Source organism: Sphaeramia orbicularis, chromosome 21, assembly GCF_902148855.1.
Source record: "Sphaeramia orbicularis chromosome 21, fSphaOr1.1, whole genome shotgun sequence".
Classification (NCBI taxonomy): domain Eukaryota; kingdom Metazoa; phylum Chordata; class Actinopteri; order Kurtiformes; family Apogonidae; genus Sphaeramia; species Sphaeramia orbicularis.
This window is the reverse complement of record NC_043977.1, coordinates 40020131-40045091: the sequence shown is the minus strand read 5'-3', so window position 1 is coordinate 40045091 and position 24961 is coordinate 40020131. Positions and strand designations below refer to the sequence as shown.

General features: G+C 37.4%; 1 protein-coding gene across 3 annotated transcripts in view; it reads left to right on the top strand.

The window, feature by feature from the left end:
* The window catches only part of LOC115412352 (radixin), an 80378-nt gene that overhangs the window by 10479 nt on the left and 44938 nt on the right, over positions 1 to 24961 (top strand). For all 3 annotated transcript variants that reach the window (XM_030124800.1, XM_030124798.1, XM_030124799.1), the window contains exon 2: positions 66 to 167. In XM_030124800.1, coding sequence (XP_029980660.1) covers positions 156 to 167 — 12 coding nt within the window. In that variant the 5' untranslated portion in view covers positions 66 to 155. The remainder of the gene's footprint in view (positions 1 to 65; positions 168 to 24961) is intronic.

Here is a 24961-nt window from a genome sequence, read left to right as displayed (position 1 = left end):
TAAACTGCATCTGATGTTCATCATTTGTTTGTTGATGTCTTATTTTTGTTGTTGCATTCACTCAGGTGCTGGTGCCCCGTTAAGGAGGCAGGAAGACGGAAGACGACTTTTTTCAGTTTTCTCATCACCAGGGGACGGGTGGAGAGAGAAGAAAGATGCCCAAACCGGTAAGTAACACGCAGGACATGAATAATTGAATTACAGCACTACTATCCTTGTGTAAAGAATTACTGCGTGTACTGATATCCTTTCATGTCCCGTGGCATTCCCACTTATCTGTAGCATTCCTCAGCTGTTTGCTGTTGTCCTCTGTCAAATTAGTCCAGAGTCTGCAGTGTCTGGGTGTCCTAAGACTATTTTGTTGTTGCTTCATGTTTAAGCTTTAAAGGGGTGATATTTTGCTAAACCCACTTTTATTAGTCTTTGGTACATTTATTTGTGTATTTGGACCCTAATAGTTCAAAAAGTTTGAATTGGAACCTGCCGGGTGCTGCAAAGCTGTATTTATATTTATTCTGGTAAAAATTGAGTGGATTTCTAAAACCTGTTTTAATTTTGTCGTAATTTGTTATGCCTATAACTAATTCCGTCACAATATTTGCACATACAGGGTGGGGAAGCAAAATTTACAATGCACATTTACTTGTTTTTTCTCAGCAGGCACTACGTCAATTGTTTGGAAACCAAACATATATTGATGTCATAATCATACCTAACACTATTATCCATACCTTTTCAGAAATTTTTGCCCATATGAGTAATCAGGAAAGCAAACGTCAAAGAGTGTGTGATTTGCTGAATGCACTCGTCACACCAAAGGAGATTTCAAAAATAGTTGGAGTGTCCATAAAGACTGTTTATAATGGAAAGAAGAGAATGACTATGAGCAAAACTATTACGAGAAAGTCTGGAAGTGGAGGAAGCAACATAAAATGTACCAAAGCTTTTATTAAAGCTCTCAAATCCAAAATCCTAAAGGATCCAACCAAATCCATGAGAAAAATGGCAATTGAACTTGAGGTAGACAACAAGACCGTCAGAAATGCAGTAAAATATGATTTGAAGTTAAAATCTTACACAAGAACACCAAAACACTTGTTGACAACAGCAACAAATCCAACTTTAGCAATTTTTGGGAATCTTGTTTATGGCCTCCTTCTAGCCCAGATCTAAACCCTCTAGATTCTGCTATTTGGGGCATTTTAGAACATGCTACCAACGGAACATCACACAGCAATGTCGACTTTCTTAAAGATACTATTAAAGAAGAATGGGAGAAGTTGTCAACCGAATATTTGAGGAACACTTGCGCAAGTTTCAGGAAGCGTGTGAAGGCAGTTATTGAGAAAGAAGGAGGACACATAGAATAAAAACATTTTCTATTATGTTAATTTTCTTGTGGCAAATAAATTCTCATGACTTTCAATAAACTAATTGGTCATACACTGTCTTTCAATCCCTGCCTCAAAATATTGTAAATTTGGCTTCCCCACCCTATATAAGGTCAAGACTTCCGATGAACACTTCTCCGAGTACGCCATAATTGTTTGTCAGCAGCAGTGGTTGTAGTCCATACAGAAAATTTGTCCAAACTTCGACCCGATTACCTAAAATGTTCAGTTGTTGGTTGTATTAATGGACTCAAGTGGCTGAATGGGACAGAGAAGCACAGCCAACAACCTGGAGGAGGTGGGGCCATGTGCATTTAACGGGCTAGAGCTCTTTATATATGTTAATAGGGTTGAAGGTGGACCTGTGGAGTTTAATTAATGAAGAATTCAGATCCAAGCATAGCATTTACAGTTTATGTAGACCACAGGGAAATGTTTTAAAATGCGTAATTCCATTTAAAAAAGCAAACTAGACACCTTTTAGCGTCTATGTTGCCACATTTTCTTATCACTTTTTTTTGGTGCCATGGACTGAAAAAACCCCTGAAATGTTGGCTGTAGCTCTTTTTTGGCGACGTCTGATTTACAGTTTCAGTTTGTGGTTTGCTGTAAAACGTTGAAGTGATGTGTGTCAAGTAGATAAGCAGTGTTGGTAGACAAACAGGCAGTAGACACACACTTACATTTGTTTAGCTTTCCTGCAGAGCGATGGAGAAAGTCTTCACAATCACCTTACGTTGTCTCTGTTTTATTTATCAGACACATTTTTATCACATGCATATCACAATTGTGTTAGTGTAGTTTATTTTTTGCTTAGATAACATATGGCATATATGCTATAAAACTCGTTATCCACTTGTATCAGAAAACTAGATTATATCCCACTTTTGTCACCAACAGGCTGCAGCCATCTTAAAACCACCGACTTCAGTTTGTGATTTCAGTTGGATGATTGTCTCTGCTGTTACTTATTCACCAGTAAGAGTTACTGATGTAAATGCATGATTGTTGAAATAGCTGTAAGTCACAACTCATATGTTGTTGTAAAATTCTCATAATTTTACAATAATTACAACTTTAAGTATTATCACTGCAGAGTAGCCTGAACCAATCAGGTTTGGATTCTCTAAAGGGATGGGATGCTAATGGGCTTTATAATTCATAAAATTCATAAAACTGAACACTTGAGTGAAGACAGACACTAAAATATTGCTATAAATGGACAGAAATAAAGTCACTAGCCTAGCAACCTACGCTAACGACATTAAATCTGCAAATGCATTGATTAGTGCAATGTCTATGTGCAACACTTTATGTAAAATACTGTAATTACACCGATAAACAGACCACTTAAAACAAATGTTAGCTGAAATGGAACATTTTCACAGTACTGTTATTTATGTAGTATTTGAAAAGTAGATGGGAGGACAAATAAGGATTGATTACAATATAAACTTTGAGATCACGCAGCTTTATTTAACTATTTATTGAATTATACAGCTATAGGTCATCATTTTAGTATTGGAACAATGACTAATATCTAGGTTTATTGGGTGATTAAAATAAAGAGTTGTTAAAAAAGTTGTAATTGCATGTGAACAATAACCCAATAACCATAATAATTCAAATATTTTTCTTTAAAGGAAGATTTAACTGTTATTAAATGTCACATCTCTCCTGCTTCCTTGTCTCTTCTCAAACACAAACAGCAATTCATCATGACATAAGACTGAGGTATTGTTTTTGTCTTTCCAAAAAAGCTACTGTTTCTTCCCAGATGTCTGTTACAGTTTGTTCATTTTATCATAGACCAGGGATTAAAGTTCTCCGTCACCACGATGGATTTCCATCAAATGGAAAAATTGAGGGGGGAAAAAAGTCATATTGAAGTAACTTCCCCACGTGTTTCACGGAGTCCAGTCAGCACTGCGATCCTGTCCTGGGTCTGCAGGTGTTTAACACAGGCACAGGGGGCTGACAGGTTTAACAGTGATGATAATAAGATGACTTCTTTATTTTTATGTCGGGAGGAGAGATTGATGACTATTTCTCTTTGGAAGGAAACGCTGCTCATTCTATGCCTCAGAAACACATGGACAAGTTCAGCTTTATCGAAGTTCAGCCTCCAGACGCTAACTGTAGTTTAGTGCTAACAAGTAGCTTTCATTATGAAAGAACCACAGCGAAAAGGGAAGAAGACAGAACTGATGTACATGGACCTTCATGTTTGGGTTCATAGCTTATCTCCTCTTGCCGGTATATGACTAGTGTGTGTGTGTGTGTGTGTGTGTGTGTGTGTGTGTTTGTGTGTATGTGCCCTTCCCGTGCGTGCGGCTGTGCGCGCCGCGGCCTTACGCGGTTACGCGCCCGACTGCATAAGTGCTTTATTTTGACCCGTTTAGCATCTTATTTCTATCTGTGTGGTACAGTATGAAGATAAAATTGAATGAATGAGTAACACCCTTGGTATTTGCAAAGCCACTGCATTTTAAATACCCACGGAATATAATTTCTGTTTCAGTTGACGTAATTTCTTCCAATCAAAAGAGAACATGATATTGGCGGGAGGGGGTTGTGGACGCAGGTTTGACCACGTACAGATTATTTTGGCTAGCATATACGACATCATGGACACGCTTGTAGAGGAAGGTGCTGAAGTGGGAACTATTGAGAGATGCGTGAAAAATAGATGGAGGTGGGCGTGGCTTGATGAGAAGGGAGACGATGGAACTCCAGTTACATTTACACAGACATTTTCCCCAAAATTCATGTGCTGTTGGAGTTGGAGTTATGTTTTAGGAGTTCCTAAATTGTTAAATAAAAAGTTTTTCACTCATTTTTTGCAGTAAGGTTTTCTTCTAGTTATTTTCACTTGCTTCAGAGGTTTTCATACCCTTTAAAATTAACCAGAGAGCACCAAAATTGACCTGAAGCTTTAAAAATTTTCTGGGGGAGGACCCCCAGACCCCCCCACCAATACCACTTATGACATTTTTTCTATCCATGTTACTAATCTTCTACACCTGTACACTCTCCAATTCAGTGTGTTTTACAGTATTGCCAAATTTGACTGTATAAACTTGTACACTATAGTAGTATTGTATTGCATCATTTTTAATAGTGGCCAATGATTTTGACCAGAAGAAAATTTTCAGTCAGATGAAAATTTTTTACTTTAATCCCTGTCATAGACAGATAAAAGATAAATGCTGTATTTTTTTTCATTGACTTTTTGCTGATTGTTCCTGACTCCATCAGCTGACAGACGGGTTAAACAGCGACTCTGCTAAAACAATGGCCTCTGTTTGGCCTCAATGAATAGTTCTCAGGGGAAGAGAGGTCGACTGCAAGTTCAGGTGGTGTTTCAGGCACTGATAAGAAATATGTGGGGGAAAAAAAATAGGAATGAGCCATTGTTGTTCACAGAGAATAAAGCTATGGTCTGGTTCCTATTATACCTGCCACATCCATTTTTTAGTGAATCCAGAATGTGACATTAGCTCTCCCTGTCAGAAATAATCTTTTATAGGAGTTTTGGGAAATCATGCACACACACAAACACACACAGAAGCACAACAGGCGGTCACTTTGTGGAACTGTCCTGTCTATTGAAAAGAGCAAACACAAAGAGCGCTTTCTCTGCTCTATTTTTGGATTGAAGGACACTGGGAGCTTTCATGTCATCCTGAGTTTGTACTTCAGCTTAAAAAAAAAACAGGATTTTCCAACGCTTGTAGAGCATTCACCTTTAGTATTTCACCTTTGTCATATGTTACTTTGAAATGACTTCTTATTTGGATTTTAAACCTGTTGAAAACCTCAGCACAGAAACTTACTGAATGGCAAAAGTTCAAGTATTAAATTTTGTATAACATAGGATATTTTTATTCTTACTTTATTTTTTAAATATTTATTAATTAAATTTGATTATTAAATTTGATATTATTATTAATTAAATTTGATTGAAACAAAATTAAAGATAAAAATGTGCATAAATGCTAAGTTCTATTGCACTATTTCTCATGTGTTCTCTCAAAACAGCCTTAAATTATATATGCTAGAAGGGCTGTAGCCAAGGATTAGTTTTGTTATTAAATAATCTGCCTGTTATTTGATAAAATGTGGCAACTCTACATGCCAGCAATATATTTCCTGTCATAAAGTATATTTTACTCTGGGGCATGCTGAATTATGGCATCCAATGATGCACATACTATTTATTGAATGTTTCAGTTAATAAATACAATGGGCTGAAAGGAGAACAATTCAGCAGAAACCCCCCTTGAACAATGTCAATGAATGTCATCGAACATTATAATGGTTCCTGTGAAGCCTGCAGCTGCTGACAGGAAACCTACAGCAGGCCAGTGACTGTGCTGAGCCTTTGGCCCATCAATCTCAGTAATGGGGAATTAGGCCAGGCCTAATTCCTGGAAAGAGACAAGGGACATGTGATAGAAATAAATAGAGGGAGGAGGAAAGAGAAGAAAGCAGAATGTGATGGAAAAGGAAAGATGAGGATGGAAAATTGGAAAGCTAAAATAACCCCACAGAAGCAGTATTATAATGTAAGTCTCCTAAAATATTCCTAAACATAATGTATATCATCAGGGCTGCTACCTGATGCCTCCATCGTTTGTGATGTTTCCAGGTGATCATTTTCATTTTTATTCAGTCAGTGTCACAGTAACATAGTAAAACAGGTTATTGTTTCCAAGCAGTGGTAACATTGCAATAATAAGAATAATTGTCCAATCAGGTTCATACTGTCTACTAGAACTTATACAGATTTCCTTTTCTTATTTGTCGGACAGATGGAAAAAGAGTTAATTCTTTTACCTTGACATGTGACCCTTCTGAGGAAGGCTACAGGTTGTAGCCTAAACATGTCAAGGTAAAAGAATTAACTCTCTTTCCATCTGTCTGACGATAAGAAAAGGAAATCTGAATAAGAATAATTGTTTACAAGGGGGCTCATAATATATTTTAAGCAGGGTGCACAGAAGTGGTGCACATTTAAAAAAACAAAAAAAAACAAAAAACAAAACACATGCTGTTTGGTTCACACATGAGAGAAGCTGAAGTTACCTGTTGGATTGTAATGCAGGGAAGCTCCAGCCTCTAAAATCCTGCAGACATGAGGATACCGGAGCACCACGGATGTCAGTGAAGTTAATCCTTAGTTAATTCACTCAGTATGGCCCACTCATTATGGATGGTGGGTAGAAATGTTCATAATAAACCTGCATGTGTCTTATGTAGCTATTGTAAAATCATCACTGAAACACATTAATGATGTATTTTTTGCTTGGAACGAACAATAGTATTCACTGTTGGTTAATCTGTCAGTCTTTTACTTCATTAATTGGTAAGTGATTTGGTCTATGGAAGGTTAGAAAATGGTCAAAGATGGTGATCAGTTTTTCAGAAGGCATCAAATGTCTTGTTTTGTTCACAAGTGCGGAGTAGGAGACAAACTACCTTGATCTATCAACTGAAGCCTGACTTGTGTCTTCCACATTTTAACAAAAATAACTGCATTGTAGTTCTTGCATTTGTAACTGCTGTTAGGGTTTTTAGACTGTTTTAGATAATTGTGATATAGAAAAAATGTAAGAATTTAGACAGGTCTAGTGGAGATGCATGGTATAATTAGGGCTGCACGATATTGGAAAAAACTGACATTTCAATTTTTTTATTCCTGCAATATAAATTGTGATATGAAAAACTACTCGGGAGGATATAATAGCTATGCGGTGCCGACGTAAATGGTCAAACAAATTAGTTGTGTTTCGTCTTGTTGTGGTAACAGGTGCAAGAAACTGTCGACACAGAACACGTGTTTCAGTATCATCCTTCTTGTAGCCGAAATAATTCCAGATAACTGACATTGCTTTTCTCTTTGGCACCAAGTCTTCTTTTTCGGTGATTTTTCTCTTGTTCGTTGCTCGTTTTTCAATGTTGTTACCAGCGACTCACTCCATGTGCAGGGGCGTGGTCTGCTTCGGCAAACTGATTAAGAACGATTGTGATTGGTGGATTGCTGTACGCAGTGTGTGTCAGGTACCCAGGCTGAAATTGGATTAGAACACAATGAGTTCATTTACCTCCTACACTGCAGGACCTGCGATGTGACTATTGTGCATATGTACGTTGCAATGATGATACTCAAACGATATATTGTGCAGTTCTAGTTATAATCAACATCATGTACCAGGAATGCTTCTCCCAAACAACCGAAGAAGAAGAAACGCATTCTATGGAGTTAATCAGTAAATCTGTGGTTATATTAAATTTATCATAGGTTACAGTATCTGATTTTGCTTAATTTATGAAGTTTTGTAGCATTATATTTGTCGTTTTCCTCAGTCATATAATTACTACATCTCCTAAAATGCGTTTTCCACTGGATCTGTTTGTGTCACTGTAGCGTCATGGCCTTTCTCCCCTTTACTAGAAATACACACCAAGGTTTTGACAGATCCACTTGATGAGATGAGATCAGCAGGAAGTCAAGACACATGTAGGACATAAAAAATATGCCAACTTTCAAAATAAAACTTCCAATCACATAAAATCACAGTATCTGGAATATCGAACATGTTTGAATGATACGAAATAGTGATTAGGATGAATGTCAGTTTAGCCACAAATATTTGATCCATGCCATTCAGAGCTCCATTTTCCTGTATTAACAGAACCTTTTTGTGGTATGTTTTATTTATGGTTGAGGCACAAAAATCATGGAGAAATGATTAAATCAGGGGATCAGACAAACATGGCACAACACCTCTGAAATGCTGTTGGTTGAAATCAGGGGTTGGTCATTACCATTAAGTACACATGATTGGTACACAGGATCAGAATGGAACCTCCAATGTCTAATTTTTAGCCAGGAAAAACATGTACACCTCCAAAAGGGCATTATTAAAATCTAATATCAGTCAGATTTGAGCTTGTATCATTAGTTAAAACCCAAAAATCAGTCAAACCTGCATTAAATGTTCTATACCAGACATGAAAAGCCAAAGTGACAGTATTAGATGATTCAAATCAGATGAGAGACGAGGCCGTGTGGTTGGACAGATGGAGGAGAAACGTAGACGAGAAAGCACAAGAGACAAAGTTGGAAAAGTGAAGTGAAGCACAGATTACTGAAACCCACCGTAGGGAAGAAAAAGGCACACAAGGGATAAAAGAGGATTTGGGAGAAGAATGAGTGACAGGCACTTTGTTCATATACAGTCCAGAAAAACGACACCCAAGCCGCCCTCCAGGGGAACTCCCACTCCGATTACATTAGTCTATGCTTTGACGATAAGCCAACAAATACATCAGCCCTTTCAGAGCTTCTTCTGTGCATTCACATGTTTGTTTTTGACACTAAATGCCACATTAGATTAAACGCTAAAGGTTTGCAGAGGAGGCAGAAAAACCTGACACAAGAGCTTTGTTTGTTGAGCCATTTAGAAGCGCTCTGTCGTGTCTTAAAAGGTAAGACAAGCTCCGTACCCTCAGGCAGACCATTAAAAAGTGAATTTAGTCTGGACCGTAACCCCCTTCCTCCCAAGGCTGTGTTTTAATGGTGTGTATGTGTGTGTGTGTGTGTGTGTGTGTATGTGCGCGCAACATGGGTGTCCCCTGGCATTCACATCTTTCATGTTGTTCAAAGGAGGGTTTGTTCCAAAAGGGGCTCTATGTCAAGGGGCCGACGAAGAGGGAAAACAAACAGGAGGTGATTTAATCAAACTGAGAAGAGGAAATGCCATCAAACACTCTTATCTTCATCTCACATGCATGTGTAAATAGTACACAGGGCCAACACAGGGTGGCCAAAACCAAATTTAATATTCAGTCAATTGCTACATTCTCAAATATCTTCAATGAAACCAAAATATTGGACTTGTATCTTAAAAACAGATTACTTTGGCTTTTCATATGTTTTAGGGATGAATTTCTCATTGAAACAAAATCTCAGAGCCTTTTGTGAAAACAAGTCAAAGGTCAAAGTTTCAGTTGAATACAGTTCACACGACTGCATGTGTTCAAGTCTTTATGAAAAATGGAATTGGTTTTATTGACAACAATGCTATTATTGAGTCTGCTTTCGGTCCTGTATTCATCATATAAATCAATAAATAAAGATCTGTCTTGGATGAAATGTAGGAAATAAGTCTGCAGCATTTGTTTTTAATTTATACTCCATTTTTAAAGTTTTTCACATAAGAACTATCAAAGAAAAAGAAATCCTCTAACAGACGTGCTGCTTGGATAGGTAGCATCTTGAAATGATCATTTTATAGAAGTTACAATGAGAATTACAGTCATCTGTCTTTGTCAAATAGTGACATGCTTTACATTGTTTCTCTGTCTCTGCCATAGCTCCTTGATGTAGGTTTAGAAGTGATTCTCTATTTCCATGTCTCTGGTTTGATATCAAAGCCCTTAGCTGTCTGTCATGTTGTTTTGTATGTTGTTTATTGTGTGTATTGAGACTTGGGTCATTTTCAGAGAATCCCAGGATTGATGTAGGGCTGCACAATTAATTGATTTGAAATCGAAATCGAATTGTTTAATTAGGACGATGTTTAAAAAAGGGTAATTGTCAAATCTAATTTCATCTCTCTCATGTCTCTGGGCTACCATTGGCTCCTCCTCCTATCTGTGAGAGCAGTCTCCACAGTCTTTGGTCTCCACACACCAGTACACAAATGGCATTTACTAAGGAGAGTGAGAAGTTCATGGCTAAAAATAGCAAGAGCAAGTAGGTTGTGTGGAATTGGTATGGCTTCGAAGTTGCAGATGAAGACCAAACCATTCCTCGCTGCAAATCATCAATTAGTCAATCAAATTTTTATTTATATAGCACCAAATCATAACAAAAGTTATCTCATGACACTTATAGAACTGGTGGAAACCAGACCAGAATCCTTCAGGAGCAAACACTTGTGACTGGTGAAAGTAGGGAGGAAAAACTTTCATTAACAGGCAGAAACCTGGAGCAGACCCTGACTGTGGAGGATGTACATCTGCTTTGACCAGTGGGGATTAAAGAGAGAGGGTAAAAGAAGAGAAAGAAAGAGAGAGAGAGTGAGTGGGGGAGAGGGGGGAGTAGGGGGAGATAAGTAGAACAAATGTCCATAACTGTTAATACTACTACTACAAGTACAAGTATTAACAGTGGATGTACTACAAAAAACGCTATCACAACTTTATGGATAAGTGAATAATGACGATGAAGGCAGGAGAGAATAAGGATCACAGCAGCAGGTCCTAAACTCTGCCTGAAGGTGGTATCTGTCAAAGACAGCAGCACAACCAACTGATTTCAGCACCTCAAACATCATCACACACCAGAGTAGGAGCAGTGCGTTGCATTGTGGTCTGTACACGAAAACAACATGCTGTCATGCTGTTGTCTTTTTTTGTTTTACCCAGAAATCGAAAATTACGTTTTTAGAGGAAAAAATAGGGATTTTATTTTTGGGCCAAAATCGTGCAGCCTGATGACGAACTCCATCCACTAAAGAGGATATGTGACCAGTCATTTTTGTCAGCATAGTTACTTAGAAACTACTGCACATATTTTTATGAAAATTAGTGGAAGGGCCAAGAATATGAGCCAAAAACAAACTGACAAAATGATGAAGCAGATCCACAAAAACTACAAAGGCTAGACTTTAAAAAGACCGTTATAAGACCATAAGTCGGTCCCCATTGTGCGTCATATTTGATATTTCAGGGTTGGTTTGACAGAATGGTGCAACATTTTACAAAAACTGTCACTTGAATGCAAGGATGAACTGAAAAGATTTTGGTCGCCAAAGGCAAAGTTTTCTGCAACCTCATATCAGTCCATTCTTATGAAAGTGATATCCCAGGAACAGATCAGATTCACTCTGTTTAAATAAGGAGTCATTTGTACAAAGGTACAAATAGAGATAGACGATGGGCCACTCTTCTTTCATTCCTCTCTGTCTAGGTAAAATATATTGCACTGTCAAAAAGAAAAGAATGAGTTTGTCTCTTGAAAGTGTTGAAGCACTATTAGAATCAGTTTTTAAATCTGAGTAATACTATGTAGATTAGACACCTATGTGCATTCAAAAGAATACATATGACATATCATACAATAATGAAAATAGTGATTTTGGAGAGGAGGACAAACAAAGGGGACATGGGGAAATGAAATGTGGTGACGGCACAGAAAACAAATCATTGTGCTCTTCCAACCCTAGACCAAGTGGGGTTAAATGTCGCAGGATTATCTCTTAAATGTGTATTGATTCCCCATGTGTCCTGCTCATCAATGATTCCCCAGCGGCAGTGTGTGGGTGTGTGTTTATAGATGTGTGTTTGGACGATGTTGTTGACTATGTTACAGGGACACACAGAGGGGGAAATCTGCAAACTCCCATTACAGGACAAAATGCAGGTCCCCTTAATGTAAGAGATTATATTTTAAGACCAAGGGTTTGTTTTTAGGTCAGAGTCACGTGAAGGTTATAGTAAGAGTCTGTGAATTGAAGGTTAGTGAATGTAATCTCCCTTCAAATGCAGGAAACATGACTGTGTGTGTTGCAGAGTGTGTGTGTGTCCATCTGTATCATTAAAGGAAGTGCATGTTTTGTCAATATACCTGCCTTTTTTTTAGGTAGAAAAGCACAGCGTTCATGTACTTAAGGTTTGTTTGTTTGTGTGTGTATGTTAATCAGGGTGTGAGATGCGGTGGGACGTCATGCATTATTGATCTATCATAGCGTTTTGCACATGTTGCCCCTCCTGGTGATGGTTTCCCTAGGGGCCATGGGCTGGTGAGGAGGGGTTAGAGAGCCTGCGATGGAGGTTTTAAATATTTCAGAGGGCCATTTTCATTTATATAATGGGAATTATCCAAGTCACTAAATCTAATTAGAGGGAGGGTGTGAAGTCAGACACTCCCCTCTCTCAACTAAAATCAACTCATTACTTCATTGGAATGTATAAAAGCCAAAGCATCAGGATAAAGATGAACTTCTGTATACTGGGACTGCACTTGTTACGATTAATAATGTAGTGATCCTCAGAAATACAACCTGCTTACAAGTGTCTGAAGACAGTTTCATGGCTCAAGCTAAAATAAATCTTAATTTTTTTCTTGGTCAGTGTCTTTATGGAGTTTTTCATATAACAAAAACAAACACACACAAAAAAAACACAAAAAAAAGAATAAATACAAATATAAAGCAAGAGGCTGTAGAGACATGAATGGAAGGTTATGCCATGTGTAACAAAAATAAAATACAGTTTCTGTTCCTTCACATATACAACATGTCATTATGAACAGCCAAATATACAGACACAAACCAGCATACACAAGCACATGAATAAATGTTAATTTTGAAGTATATAGTAGTATGATAACACAGTGTATGCATGTCATATTTATCACAGAAGTGCCTGATCATGATTATTTGAGCTGACTATGTTTGTTTTACAAACTTTTTCATTTACCTGTATAAAAACAGCTGGATGAAACTAACAGAAATGACCTATTCCATCACTATTTCTGTCTCATTTTGACATTTAACTGGAGGTTTTCTTTAAATGTCATGACCTCTTCTGCTTGTCTTGTCATATCATATCTCACATGCAGCTTTTGTTTATTAAGCCTAAATTGCAAACAGTGACAAAAAAAAACCTAGAGAGGCATCCGTGGTTTATCTGTACTAGGAAGTTGGTTGTGTTTACTGTGCTATATCAAGAAAACAATTGACAAAATATCTTAAAATTTGATGCAAACTTTCACCTAGACTCGAGAATAAACTGAAGATATTCTGTGATGGAAGGTCAAGGCCACTATATCATTGTCTGTCCTTCTTTCTAGATACGATATCTCAGAAACGCTTTGAGGAAATCACTTAGGTCAATGTTGCAGTAACCTAACTATTGTTTTTAAATGCAGATAAACCACTCCAAAACTCCTCTAATCATCCCGAAATGATTGTTTCTTTCCAATTTAAAAGATAAATTCTATTCTTCTGGTAAGAATACCTCAAACACAGTGTTCAAATATTGCAATCAGACCGAAAAAAAATTGATATTATTAAAACATTTCAGTCTGTTTTTTAAGCCACAGGCAGCATAACCAGGAAATACTCCATTCTGGGAAGATGGCTTTTAACAGAAATACAGATATCATTAAACAATTATTAATTTTAGATTGACTGTCCACTGAGATATACAAAAGTTTATCAACTTTGTTTTGTGCATCTCTGTTTTTTCAAGTGCTAAACATTATCTTTAGTCAGATATTAGTCAATAATTAGGTAAAACATCACATGAAATTACCTCAATTTTGCTCTGTTTCATACTTTAGGAATGATTATCACTGTTGGTGTTTCACTGAAGGTTGAGCTGCCAACCAGATCAGCCCACACTGAATTCCTTTCTATTTAGGACCAAATAGGTGGAATGACACAACAGTGAAGGGTGGATTTTTTTCCCTTGTGCACCTTGATGCATCACTGAGAGTTTTAAAATACAGATTAAACTACATGATTCAGTTTCATGGAGACTTGTGACTAGTTTTAATGCCAGTGCCTACTATAAGAGCAGCAGAAAAGTGATTTTTTGTGTGTGTGTGGTTTGAAGAGGGAAATACAGTGAAGAGGAGCAGAGGACATTTCGATAAAGGGAAGTGAAGACAAGAAGAGTCAAGAGAGGGAATGTTGAGTATGAGTAGAGAATGAGTGGAGAATGGAGGAAAGAGGGGAAGGTGAGGAAGGCAGGGTGGCCCCAGTTGACTTTAAAGCCTCTGTTAACTTAGCTGAGCCACAAACGCCTTTTAATTATGGCTGTCTGAGTGTTTCTCACTCACACACAAACACAGGCAGCAGGTGGGCTGTGGTGCGTGGGCCTGCACACACTAGCCGACTATTTAGCTGTCACTACTTGTTTTGAATCACTCACAGAAGCTGCTGGTAAACACAGGAGGCTAAACTGACACAGACATGGGGCTCTGTTTTCCACAGAGACACACAAGGGAAGATTTGATCAGGATTTCATCACAGAATAAAATGTTGCACAGCTTGGATTTGTACATAACACTGTAGTTAATCTCTTAAAGGATGTGTACATGACGTTTGTGTTGGAGTCTGTGTTCTGCGGGGAGTTGTTTTTTTGTAGATCATGTTGGACTGTGCAGAAGAGTAGAAGAGAGACACTGAAAAGCAAACATAAAAGACCTGACCTGGTACAGTGTACAGTAGGGCTGCACAACATATCGAAAAAATATCATTATCGTGATAATGGAGTGTTCAATATTCATATCGCAAAGACATTCAATAATTAATTTAATTTTTTTCTTCCCATTAACTTTCTGTTTTACACACCATGGGGTACCAGAGTGTTTTTCTCTATCACTCTAACATACTAGTTTTTCTGACAAAAAACTGAAGTAATGCTACTGCTGATGGTTGAATGCAAGTTTACATGTTATTAATGTTGAAAAGATGTGAATATTTTCAGAGCACAACTTTGGGCAAGGCCTGAACACTTATATTTAAAGATTTTATTTTTACATGCAGTATTTACCAAACCAGGCAAGCAATGGAATATTGTTTTGTTAAAGCTCTTACATGGCGGTACTCTGGCACTTTTGTTAGTATGAAATACATGTATGTCATTTATACACTGTTATATGTGAATAACATGACGAAAGATTTGACTATGTTTGTGTCTGAAGGTCTATGGTAGCAGCATCACCAGGTTCTTGGACAGAATTGTGTAATTGATTGTAGTGGTACAGTATTTTGTCTTAAATTATAAATAATTGATTCAATATACAAACAATGGGCTCATTTTAACATTGTTAAGGAACATTTTTCTTATTAGATGAAATTGGTATTCCTTTAGGTGAACTAAAAATATCGCAATATTATTGTTATCGCAATGCTGTACATCCATTTCATATATCGCAGTTTTTGCCAGTATTGTGCAGCTCTACTGTACAGGTTGTTATTATGAATGAAGGCAATGGAGTCAGTCGTTACCTTGGTGATGGTGTGACCTAATATCAGCCACTTTCCAGTACAACGCAGACTTCAACAGAAATGTTTATAAAACATGCAAGAATGGATGAATCATACTAATCAGGCTGAATTACAAAATATTCTGTACTTTATGTAAAAGCCGGTTAGACTTCTTGGGTTAATAAAATCTTTTTTGCAGCTTTGTGTATCACACATTTAGGGCTGCAAAAAATTGTTATTGATTATAATGCTGTCAGTTATTTAGGTCAGTTTGGAATCTGGTCATTTTCAACTAATATTTACTTTTGTTAGCATCTGTGCATCTGTGGCTTCTAACTCTAATCACTCTAAATTAATAGTGCTACATTTTTGTTAGTTTTTGTTAGTTTTTTTTTGTATTTTTTGATTTATATTTTGACGAGGGGTGTAAGAAAATATCGTTTCTGCAATATATCGCGATATTTCATTTCACAATACCTTATCGATATGAAAAAGTACTGTATCAATATTTTTAGATATTTATTCAAATGCAGATATTGTGGAGGTTTTTGGTTTTTTGTTTAAATCTTATTTATTACTTAACGCTGTTTTATTAAATAATGTTAGTTCCTTTGTTGGGATTGAACTAAAATAATGTTCTGATGTTAGTTCTGAACTAATAGAATATGAACATTTGAACAGGATCTTAAACTGTAATGTCTGTTAAACAGAATTTAAGTTTGAACACAGGAACATTTTGTGATATAGCATTAGATCCTGTTTTTGTAGTATTTGTGCAGATTTCTGGTGTAATTCAATTCTTCAAGGAAATAATCATTTAAAAAAAAAAGAAACAAACAAAAAAATTGCCTTTTTAACAGTATCATGATGTATCGCGCTATATTGTATCGTGATCCTAGTATTGTGATTTGTATAATATTGCCAGATTCTTGCCGATACACAGCCCTAATTTTGACATGTGACTTTGCTGTATTGTTGATAGTATTATATTAACACATTGGCTAGAGTTTCCTGTGTTTAAAACTCTTAGTGTTTTTGTTTAGTTTAAAACAATCCACCATCCCCTTAACTATCCCTGTCTGTAAACAACTTGAAGTGTAAAACTAACTCTGTTCACTCTCTTTGCAAACCTCTGTAACGCAAGACAAGTTTAGCCTTTTAGCAATAAGGCCATAAAAACAGTTTGTGTTGGAATCCATCCAACTCAAACCTCACTAAGCAGATTTTATGATAAATATGAAGGATTGCCGCCTGCAGTGACTCTGCTCTGCAGTGTCTGCTCAGTAAGTCAGCAGTCAGATCCACCAGTCCTCCATGCCACCAAGGGAATGAGGCTGACATACTTCCACTAGCAGCCAAAGTTGTATTTCCCTTCCTGTGATATTAGTAGCAGTATTAAATCCATGGCAGTTTCAGCTGAGAAAAGCAATCGACCATGGTAGCATCAGAATAAATTGAATACAGTCTGTCATGTGTTTTAATATTTGTCGGCCCACAGTGACAGAGAATACAGTGTTCAGAGGATGGGCTCAGAATGCCTACTTTATCTGTTAACGTCCCGCAGCTATCAGCAGTAATACACACACAGAGTTCAGATTACTCACACACAGACACACAACAACACTTCCACATTCCTATGAAACAACCTTTAGAGAAGACAATAGTGGCTGATTTTGCTTAGACTGAGTTTTTCTACTGCATTGCACACAGGAACTAGATGGTGCAGAACTCATTTGGCCTTTTGTTCATTTTAGTACCTATATTTTGTTAGGATTTAGCAGAAAACTACCACCCTAATATATCCTAACTCTAACAATCTGAAACAACATTGTGAAATTCAACACTGAACTTTGTCTTCCAAAATGAATCTGACAGCAGTGCACCACACGGTTCACTCAATAAGTTTAAGTAACAAATGTGATTATAACATAACTACAATGAGGCTTATACTATTGGGGCCTGGCAGCAAGGGTATATCCCCAAATCATAATATATAAATCTATCCACGATAATTGTTAGACAATCAATATGAACTCAGTTTGAGCTACATCGACCTGATAGTGGCAGAATAATGGCCAGAGAACCATTTTTTCCCCACAGAACTCCACCAAATGAATGAAAACGACCCCATATGAACTCTGGATGGCAGCAAGAAAATGGACATTTGTAAGACGATCAATATGAACCAAATTTTATCTCAATCGGCCTACTATTGCTTGATTTATGTCAGAAAAACTGATTTTCTAAAGCACCCCCATTTGGATGACTTATAATATTCATAGGCTACGTTCAGACTGCAGGCAAATGTGGCCCAAGTCCGATTTTTTTTTGCCCATATGTGATCTGTATCCGATCTGTTACAGACAGTTTGAACAGCACAAATCCGACCCAGGCCACTTTCATATGTGGTCCAAAATCCGTTACGTATCTGATATTTTGCAATGTGACTTCAGTCTGAACAACCAGGTCGCATTTATCCGGCCTTTATGTCATTGAAACGTGACAAACATCACAATTCTGTGTCCCAGGAGGAGAAGGAGGAGCGGTGGGAAAAACATATTTAGTTCCATAAACACAGTACGTGCCTGCGTGGTCACGTATTACGTCAAGACCTCTTTTGTGCATGCGGGTCACTTCAGGGTGGCATTCAGTTCATACTTAAAACTGATAGAAGTTGCATTTAATGTGTAATATGAACAAGCACACAAAAAAATGGGATTTCACCAAAAAATAGGAATTGTGCATTAAGACCTGCTATTTGAACGGAACCATAGAGAAGCTGAAATCGATAGGGTTCTTCCACTAGGGGTCCCCTATGTTGGTTATCAAGGGATAAGAAATCCAACCAAATCTGTCCCAGTTATCGCGTTCACATGAAGGATATTTGGCAGCGTTCGGGGTAAAACCATTATATCCCCGAAACTCTATTTCGCAGATATAATTACGAAAACAAGCATAGAAAGCATAGTGCCTATAAAACATAAAAATTTGTAAAAAATAAATAGTGAAGCATCTACGTAGGGTATGAACACTACTGCCAGTCCAACAGGAGCTGCTTTCATCATATTAGTAACACCTTAAAGTAAACAATGATATTGAATAATGAATTACAACTTTACCTTGAGGCATATGGTAATGTGTTATGTAGGGAAAGTATGTTTAATGAATGAACATACTAATAATACACACTCTTTTTCACAAGCCTGTTTCAGTCCTATATGTCTTATTCTTGGTATACATCCAATCAAATGCTCAGATTTTGTGCTTTACTTCTTTAATGTCACTAGTAATTAAATAATTTGGGATTTAAAGGGTATTGCATTGGCATTTATGAGCAGTTTATTTTCTGTGAATGCTTAACGAATTATTAGAAAGTAAAATGAATTTCTTGACTGCCGTTCTGATTTCACCCTTAACCTTGCATCTACTTAGTCAAACTGCTTGCCTCGTATCTCCCCTTAAGAGGGGTCGATCCTCTTCTGTTCACTTTGCCAACTGTGTAAATCCCTCTTTATGACGCCCACGAGGCTTTTTACAAAATTACATTAATATCAGCCCCAAGGGCATCACCATGGAAACCTTATCAGCCACAAAACAGAGATGCACGACAAGCAGTGATGCACACAAATTGCCATAGTGTTTGAGCATGTTGTTGATGCACATACAGTCAGCATATGGCTGCGTTCCCAAACACACATTTACAGCTCACAGACATATGGTGACTTTCCCATACCTCCTGTAAATGCACCGTCTATGTGTTCACTGTTATGCTAGTCCTTTGGGAAATGCATGAAACACACTTATAAATACACAATACACAAACACAGAAAGTGCAAGGATTCTTGTATTGTTTCCTCAGTGTTGTTTTCTCCGTGTTTCTGAGGCACCGTTGTGTTCACAGAGCAGCTGCAAGACAGAATACATCTGGTTGTGTACTTCAGTCATGTGTGAATGTATGCTTTAACTGGAGGCATCGCATGGACAATGTGTGTTTTTGAGGCAGAACAATCCATTTTTTAGCAGATTGTCCAGATTTCTGGGAGAATAATGTAGGATCCAGTAGTGTCTTATTTCATTGACATATTAGCCTGAGTGACTCATAAATGACTAACTGTGTCAATGAGAAGTAGTGGTAAAACTTTGGTTATGACTGTTTATTACTGATGCAATTGAGGATCACTTTGTTTTTGATTAACCCATCAAGGAATATCCCTGAGTTGTTGTAGACTTGAAAGCAAATTCACAGCTTTGTTGAGTTTTTTTTTTTTTTTTTTTTACAGTGATTTTATCTAACAGTTTTATTTTCTGTCAATTTTGTGTTCTGCATTTTACATCAGTTTCACTTCAAGTTAGCCTGCTGGGATTTCTGCCTCTGAAATGTGTGATCATCATTTTTTGTGCACATTTAAAACTATAGGACCCACATTAAATTTTCTGTGAATAATTAACAGATAATCACACACAGTTATTTGTCTAAAAATCCAGTTATGTATGTTGTCTTTCCCAGTTAGAATGTCTTTTTGTGGAACATGGCCTCTGTGTGTGTGTGTGTGTGTGTTCTATTGTTTGTCGGTGACTGTTCAGTCTGTGTACTGAGGGCACTGCTGGGGGTTCGGCTGCTTTTCCTTTGTCTGCAGAACATGCTCACATGTGTGTGTGTCTTTGTGTGTGTTTTTCAGGTCAGTTGAGCTGTCTGAGATCCTTGTGTTGTCTGATGCACAGTCTTCTTCTCCTCAGGCGTTATCTGACTGCCTGTCCATCTTGTTGTCTCTCTCTCTCTCTCTCTCTCTCTCTCTCTCTCTCTCTCTCTCTCATTTTTTATGTTTTTTTTTCTCACACAAAGTTACACACAAACCATCCTGATGCTGCAGTTTTACCCTGCAGCAGATTCTTAGTTGGTACTGAACATTTGTTGCCTCTTTGTCTTCTCTCTAAGTCTGTTACTCTTTGTGAGGGTCACTTCAGGACGGTGTCACTGCAGCTGGGTTTGCTTACTGCAGCAGAGAGCTGCACTGCACACTGTAATGTCTGCTCCAAAAGGGGAATAAGGAGTACACACACACACACACACACACCAAGATACTGCTCATGTGCATTACAGTGTTCAGTGCCAACAATGCATTTTATGTCCTGTTCAGACGTAGCATTAACATGTGTTTGAGTTGATCTGATCAGTCAAAGTCTGTTCACACCTGGCATTTGAAGGAGTCTCCACATGCATCTCATGTGTTCACATGGCATAAGCAAGCTTTATTTCCTGCAGGCATTGTGGATAAAGCACAAGCTGTCCAAGTTTCACAGTTTGGCTTTGTCGCAAATGATAACGGATCACAATTAGATCAACTGCTACAAGAGTGAATGAAAATAAATATAGTCATTTCAAGTTGAACAGCCTTTGGCTTCATTTCATTCTACTGTTTCTGTCACTCAAATGCTTTAGTTTCTGTCTTATTACTCACTGCAGGAGGGGACGCCTTGAATGAATCAGTACACCTTAAATGTTCATGTGATAACTTTGTGTTTTTAGTGACCCATTTGCAATGCGTATACTTAAACAATGATTGAATCTTGAAGGATTTATGCAAAGTGGTCACATCATTCAGGTGAGTTCATACAGCTGACATTAACCACTGTATTAAAGCTGCGTATAACTTTCATCATCAGTTTTTCATCAGATCTGTAAAACCCCAGTCATAGCCTAAGTATCACAAATCCATAAGTCTTTTTGTGATTACTCACCTGAATCTCTTCCCTCACTGTGAACAGTTTCAAAGTGTACTCCACCATAAACAATCCATTTGTTTACAAACAGAGCCGGTAAGTCACTCAGGCATTTGTTGTGATGTGTATTGGGGGAAGCGGAGCTTCACACAGCCACATTGTTGCTGCAGTGGCAACAAACATGGAAACGGCTTCATTACCTTTTGCTACTGCAGCTGCGTGGAGCTCCGCTTCCCACAATGCACATCCTGACAAATTTCTGAAAATGGCCGAGTGACTTACCGCCTCTGTTTGTAAACAAGTGGATTGTTTATGGAGGAGTACACTTCGAAATTGTTCACAGTGAGGGAAGAGATTCAGGTGAGTAATCACAGAAAGACTTACGGATTTGTGATACTTATTCAGGTTTTACAGATTTGATGAAAAATTGGTGATGAAAGTCACATGCAGCTTTAAGCACATCTTCTGAACTTTTTGACAATGTCACACTAACAATCCTGATGGTGCTGTTACGTGCCAGGAGGTCTAGGGTGCCGACACATAACAAAAACTAAAAGAAAGAAAAAGATGGTCCGGGAGACAGCAAAGGAAAACATGGAGAGCAGGTTGCTTGTAGCAAAATGACTGAAAATTTATTATAGAAAAATAAATTGTACATAGCCACAATTACTTAAGAAAAAAAAATAACATAAGCTGCGTCAAACAAAAAGCGAACAGCAGCGATGGACCCAGTCCGGGCTTAATGGTCGGAGCTCCAGGCTTTTATAGGCAGGCGAATTGAATTCAGGTGTTGCCAGTCGGCCTAAATTGAAGACGGAGACAAGGAAAAACAAAAAAAACAGAACAACCAACGGCCTCAGCCTTAACACTTCCCCCCTTAAGAGTAAACATAACAGTTTTAGCACACGAAACTATTATTACTCTAAATTACTCAAAATACACATCATAGGTTACCATTGCCGTAACAGTGCACTAGTCAGAACACATTAGCTAAGTCTCATTTTTTGTTTTATTTTTTTTCAATTAGTACATGTCATTAAGATTCATAACTCATTTGCAAGAGACGTTTGATCACAAACATGCACATAGAGTTGACAATACTAGTTAAAACCATTCTGACTATTATTCAGAATAAATGTAGAGGTTGTGCTGTAAGTCACTGGTGCATTGGTGCGAGGTGCATAGTATTAGAAAATGACATACTACTTGCAGTATGCAGGTGCCTTATAGTTGACAGTGATGTCCACTTGACCTTTTTATATAGCTTACACTGGTGAGTAGAATAACTGTCTGCTGTAATGAACACAAAGCACTATGGGATATGGTGTCCTGGGGTTTCATGGTGTTGACATCAGCGTGCACATACAGGATGTCCCCATTGTCTGTCAAAGGATAAACACGCACTGTGATGGTATAGGAAAATGACTTGTTTTCCTTTTAATTTTTGAGTAAGTTGTACGTGAGTTTTGTTTAATAATTTGTTATCCAACCAAGTCTGTATTCTGCTGTACTCTACCGTATTATGTCCCAGAACACATACCTGTTCAGACTTACAGAGAATGTGGACAGACCACCTCCGAAGTCATCCTGAGTGATCAAATAGAAATTAATCCTGAAAGGCCTCCAGAGTCTGTTCAGTTTTTGCATTAGAGCTGTCTGCATGTGATTGTAACATTATTACCAAGTCTGAACAGGGACATAGATGCTAGCTTATCTTCTTCTACTGCTCTGTATGGTGATTATTTTATGCAGTGACAGTACAGACGTGGAAACAGACTGATTTAACTTCAGTGACACAGATTCTGACAGCAGGCTGAAGACTTTCTAGTTTCTGCATTTTCAGCTCTGATTACATAGCTCACATAATCTCTTTCAGAGTTTTTCTTACTCTTGGTGCTCTGCTGCACATCACTGCTCTCTCCCCAGCGGAAATAAAGCATTTATTTATTCCATAATCATGAATAATTCAAAATGATGTGCCCACACTCAAGTTTATCTTATTTTCCCAAGTTAGAATGATCATGGGAGGACATAAAATACTACTGATGTGCACAGAGAGGGAGAAGAACTTATTCGTTATCTCTGGCTAAATAATTTAAAACAGTCATATAAACACAGATTAAAATAAGTTAAATGTTTATCCTTGGGAAAAATGTTGGAAGAAGAATTAGATTTTTACTAAATATACTTCATTTGTTTTAATTGTCAGTTTATATCTATATCTATATCTATCTATCTATCTATCTATCTATCTATCTATCTATATATATATATATATATATATATATATATATATATATATATATCTACAGGGTGGGGAAGCAAAATTTGCAATATTTTAAGGCAGGGATTGAAAGACAGTGTATGACCAATTATTTTATTGAAAGTCATGAGAATTTATTTGCCACAAGAAAATGTACTTAATAGAAAATGTTTTTATTCTATGTGTCCTCCTTCTTTCTCAATAACTGCCTTCACACGCTCCCTGAAACTTGCGCAAGTGTTCCTCAAATATTCGGGTGACAACGTCTCCCATTCTTCTTTAATAGTATCTTCCAGACTTTCTCGTAATAGTTTTGCTCATAGTCATTCTCTTCTTTACATTATAAACAGTCTTTATGGACACTCCAACTATTTTTGAAATCTCCTTTGGTGTGACAAGTGCATTCAGCAAATCACACACTCTTTGACGTTTGCTTTCCTGATTACTCATGCAATGCAATGATTACATAGAGTCCCAGTTACACTGTATCTATAAAGATTAAACCACATTGTCACAATCCTTTCATGAGAAGATGTATCAATGTTTTATTCCAACTTTATACACAACAGTGTATAATGTCACTGAACTTTGTGATAGCATATGACATTGTTTTAGTTTCTGTCTCACTTTTCTTTCTTTTTCTTAATCTTTAGATATAGTGAATGTTTAGATAATATACTGTATGTTGTAAATTTTGTGATTACAAACACAATGACGACAATAATTTTATTTGTATTGTGCTTTTCAACCTCAAGCGCAGAGGACTTTCTAGGCTGAAATATGGAAAACACAAATGAAAAATAAAAATAACCAGAAATCTGAGTCCTGAGAACAACCCACCCCAATTCTTGTAAAGTGTAGATAGTTTTGAAACATCACTGAGAGCACATTCTAACACCTCAGACACATAACTGATCAAATATGATGTAGGCACAAGATCCAGTCTCACTTCAGTAAAGATATTGGTAAAAAAAAAAAATTAAATCAAGGAGAAACTCAAGAACAAAAGTATTAAATAAATGACAAATATTAGGGGTTTAACACTACAGAAGCATTTTGGTTTGTTACGTTTTCAGTACAAGGGTCTTCGGTTTGATACATTGTCCTATACGTTTTCGGTACAGTGAAGGAGACAGTGAAATGGAGAGGGTATGGAGGGGGGGGTATGTGCTCTGTAAGGACCAAAAACCAAAAGTGAAACTTAATGCTGCACTGCTGCTGAATATATATATAGGGGAAACCCTGCACATGGGTTCTGCTTGCATCCACCCTGCTTGCTGAGTGTTTGTGTTCTTCACTTAGGCAACATGTATTCGTTCAGTACACCTCCATATTGTGTCAAAAGTTTGGTACAAACGAGTGCACCGTTACAACCCTGACAAATATAAATGTTGGCAAGACAAATACAATTAAAACTCTGTAATGATAATAAAGTATGAAGCATAATATCACTGAAATGCCTCCAACACTGACTTTGATAAGAACTACAAAGTGGAGTTCCTGAATGATTTTTCCTCATTAGTGAAAACGGCGTCCTGCTGTTTAGCTGGGCAGGGATGTAACAGAGTGTTTTC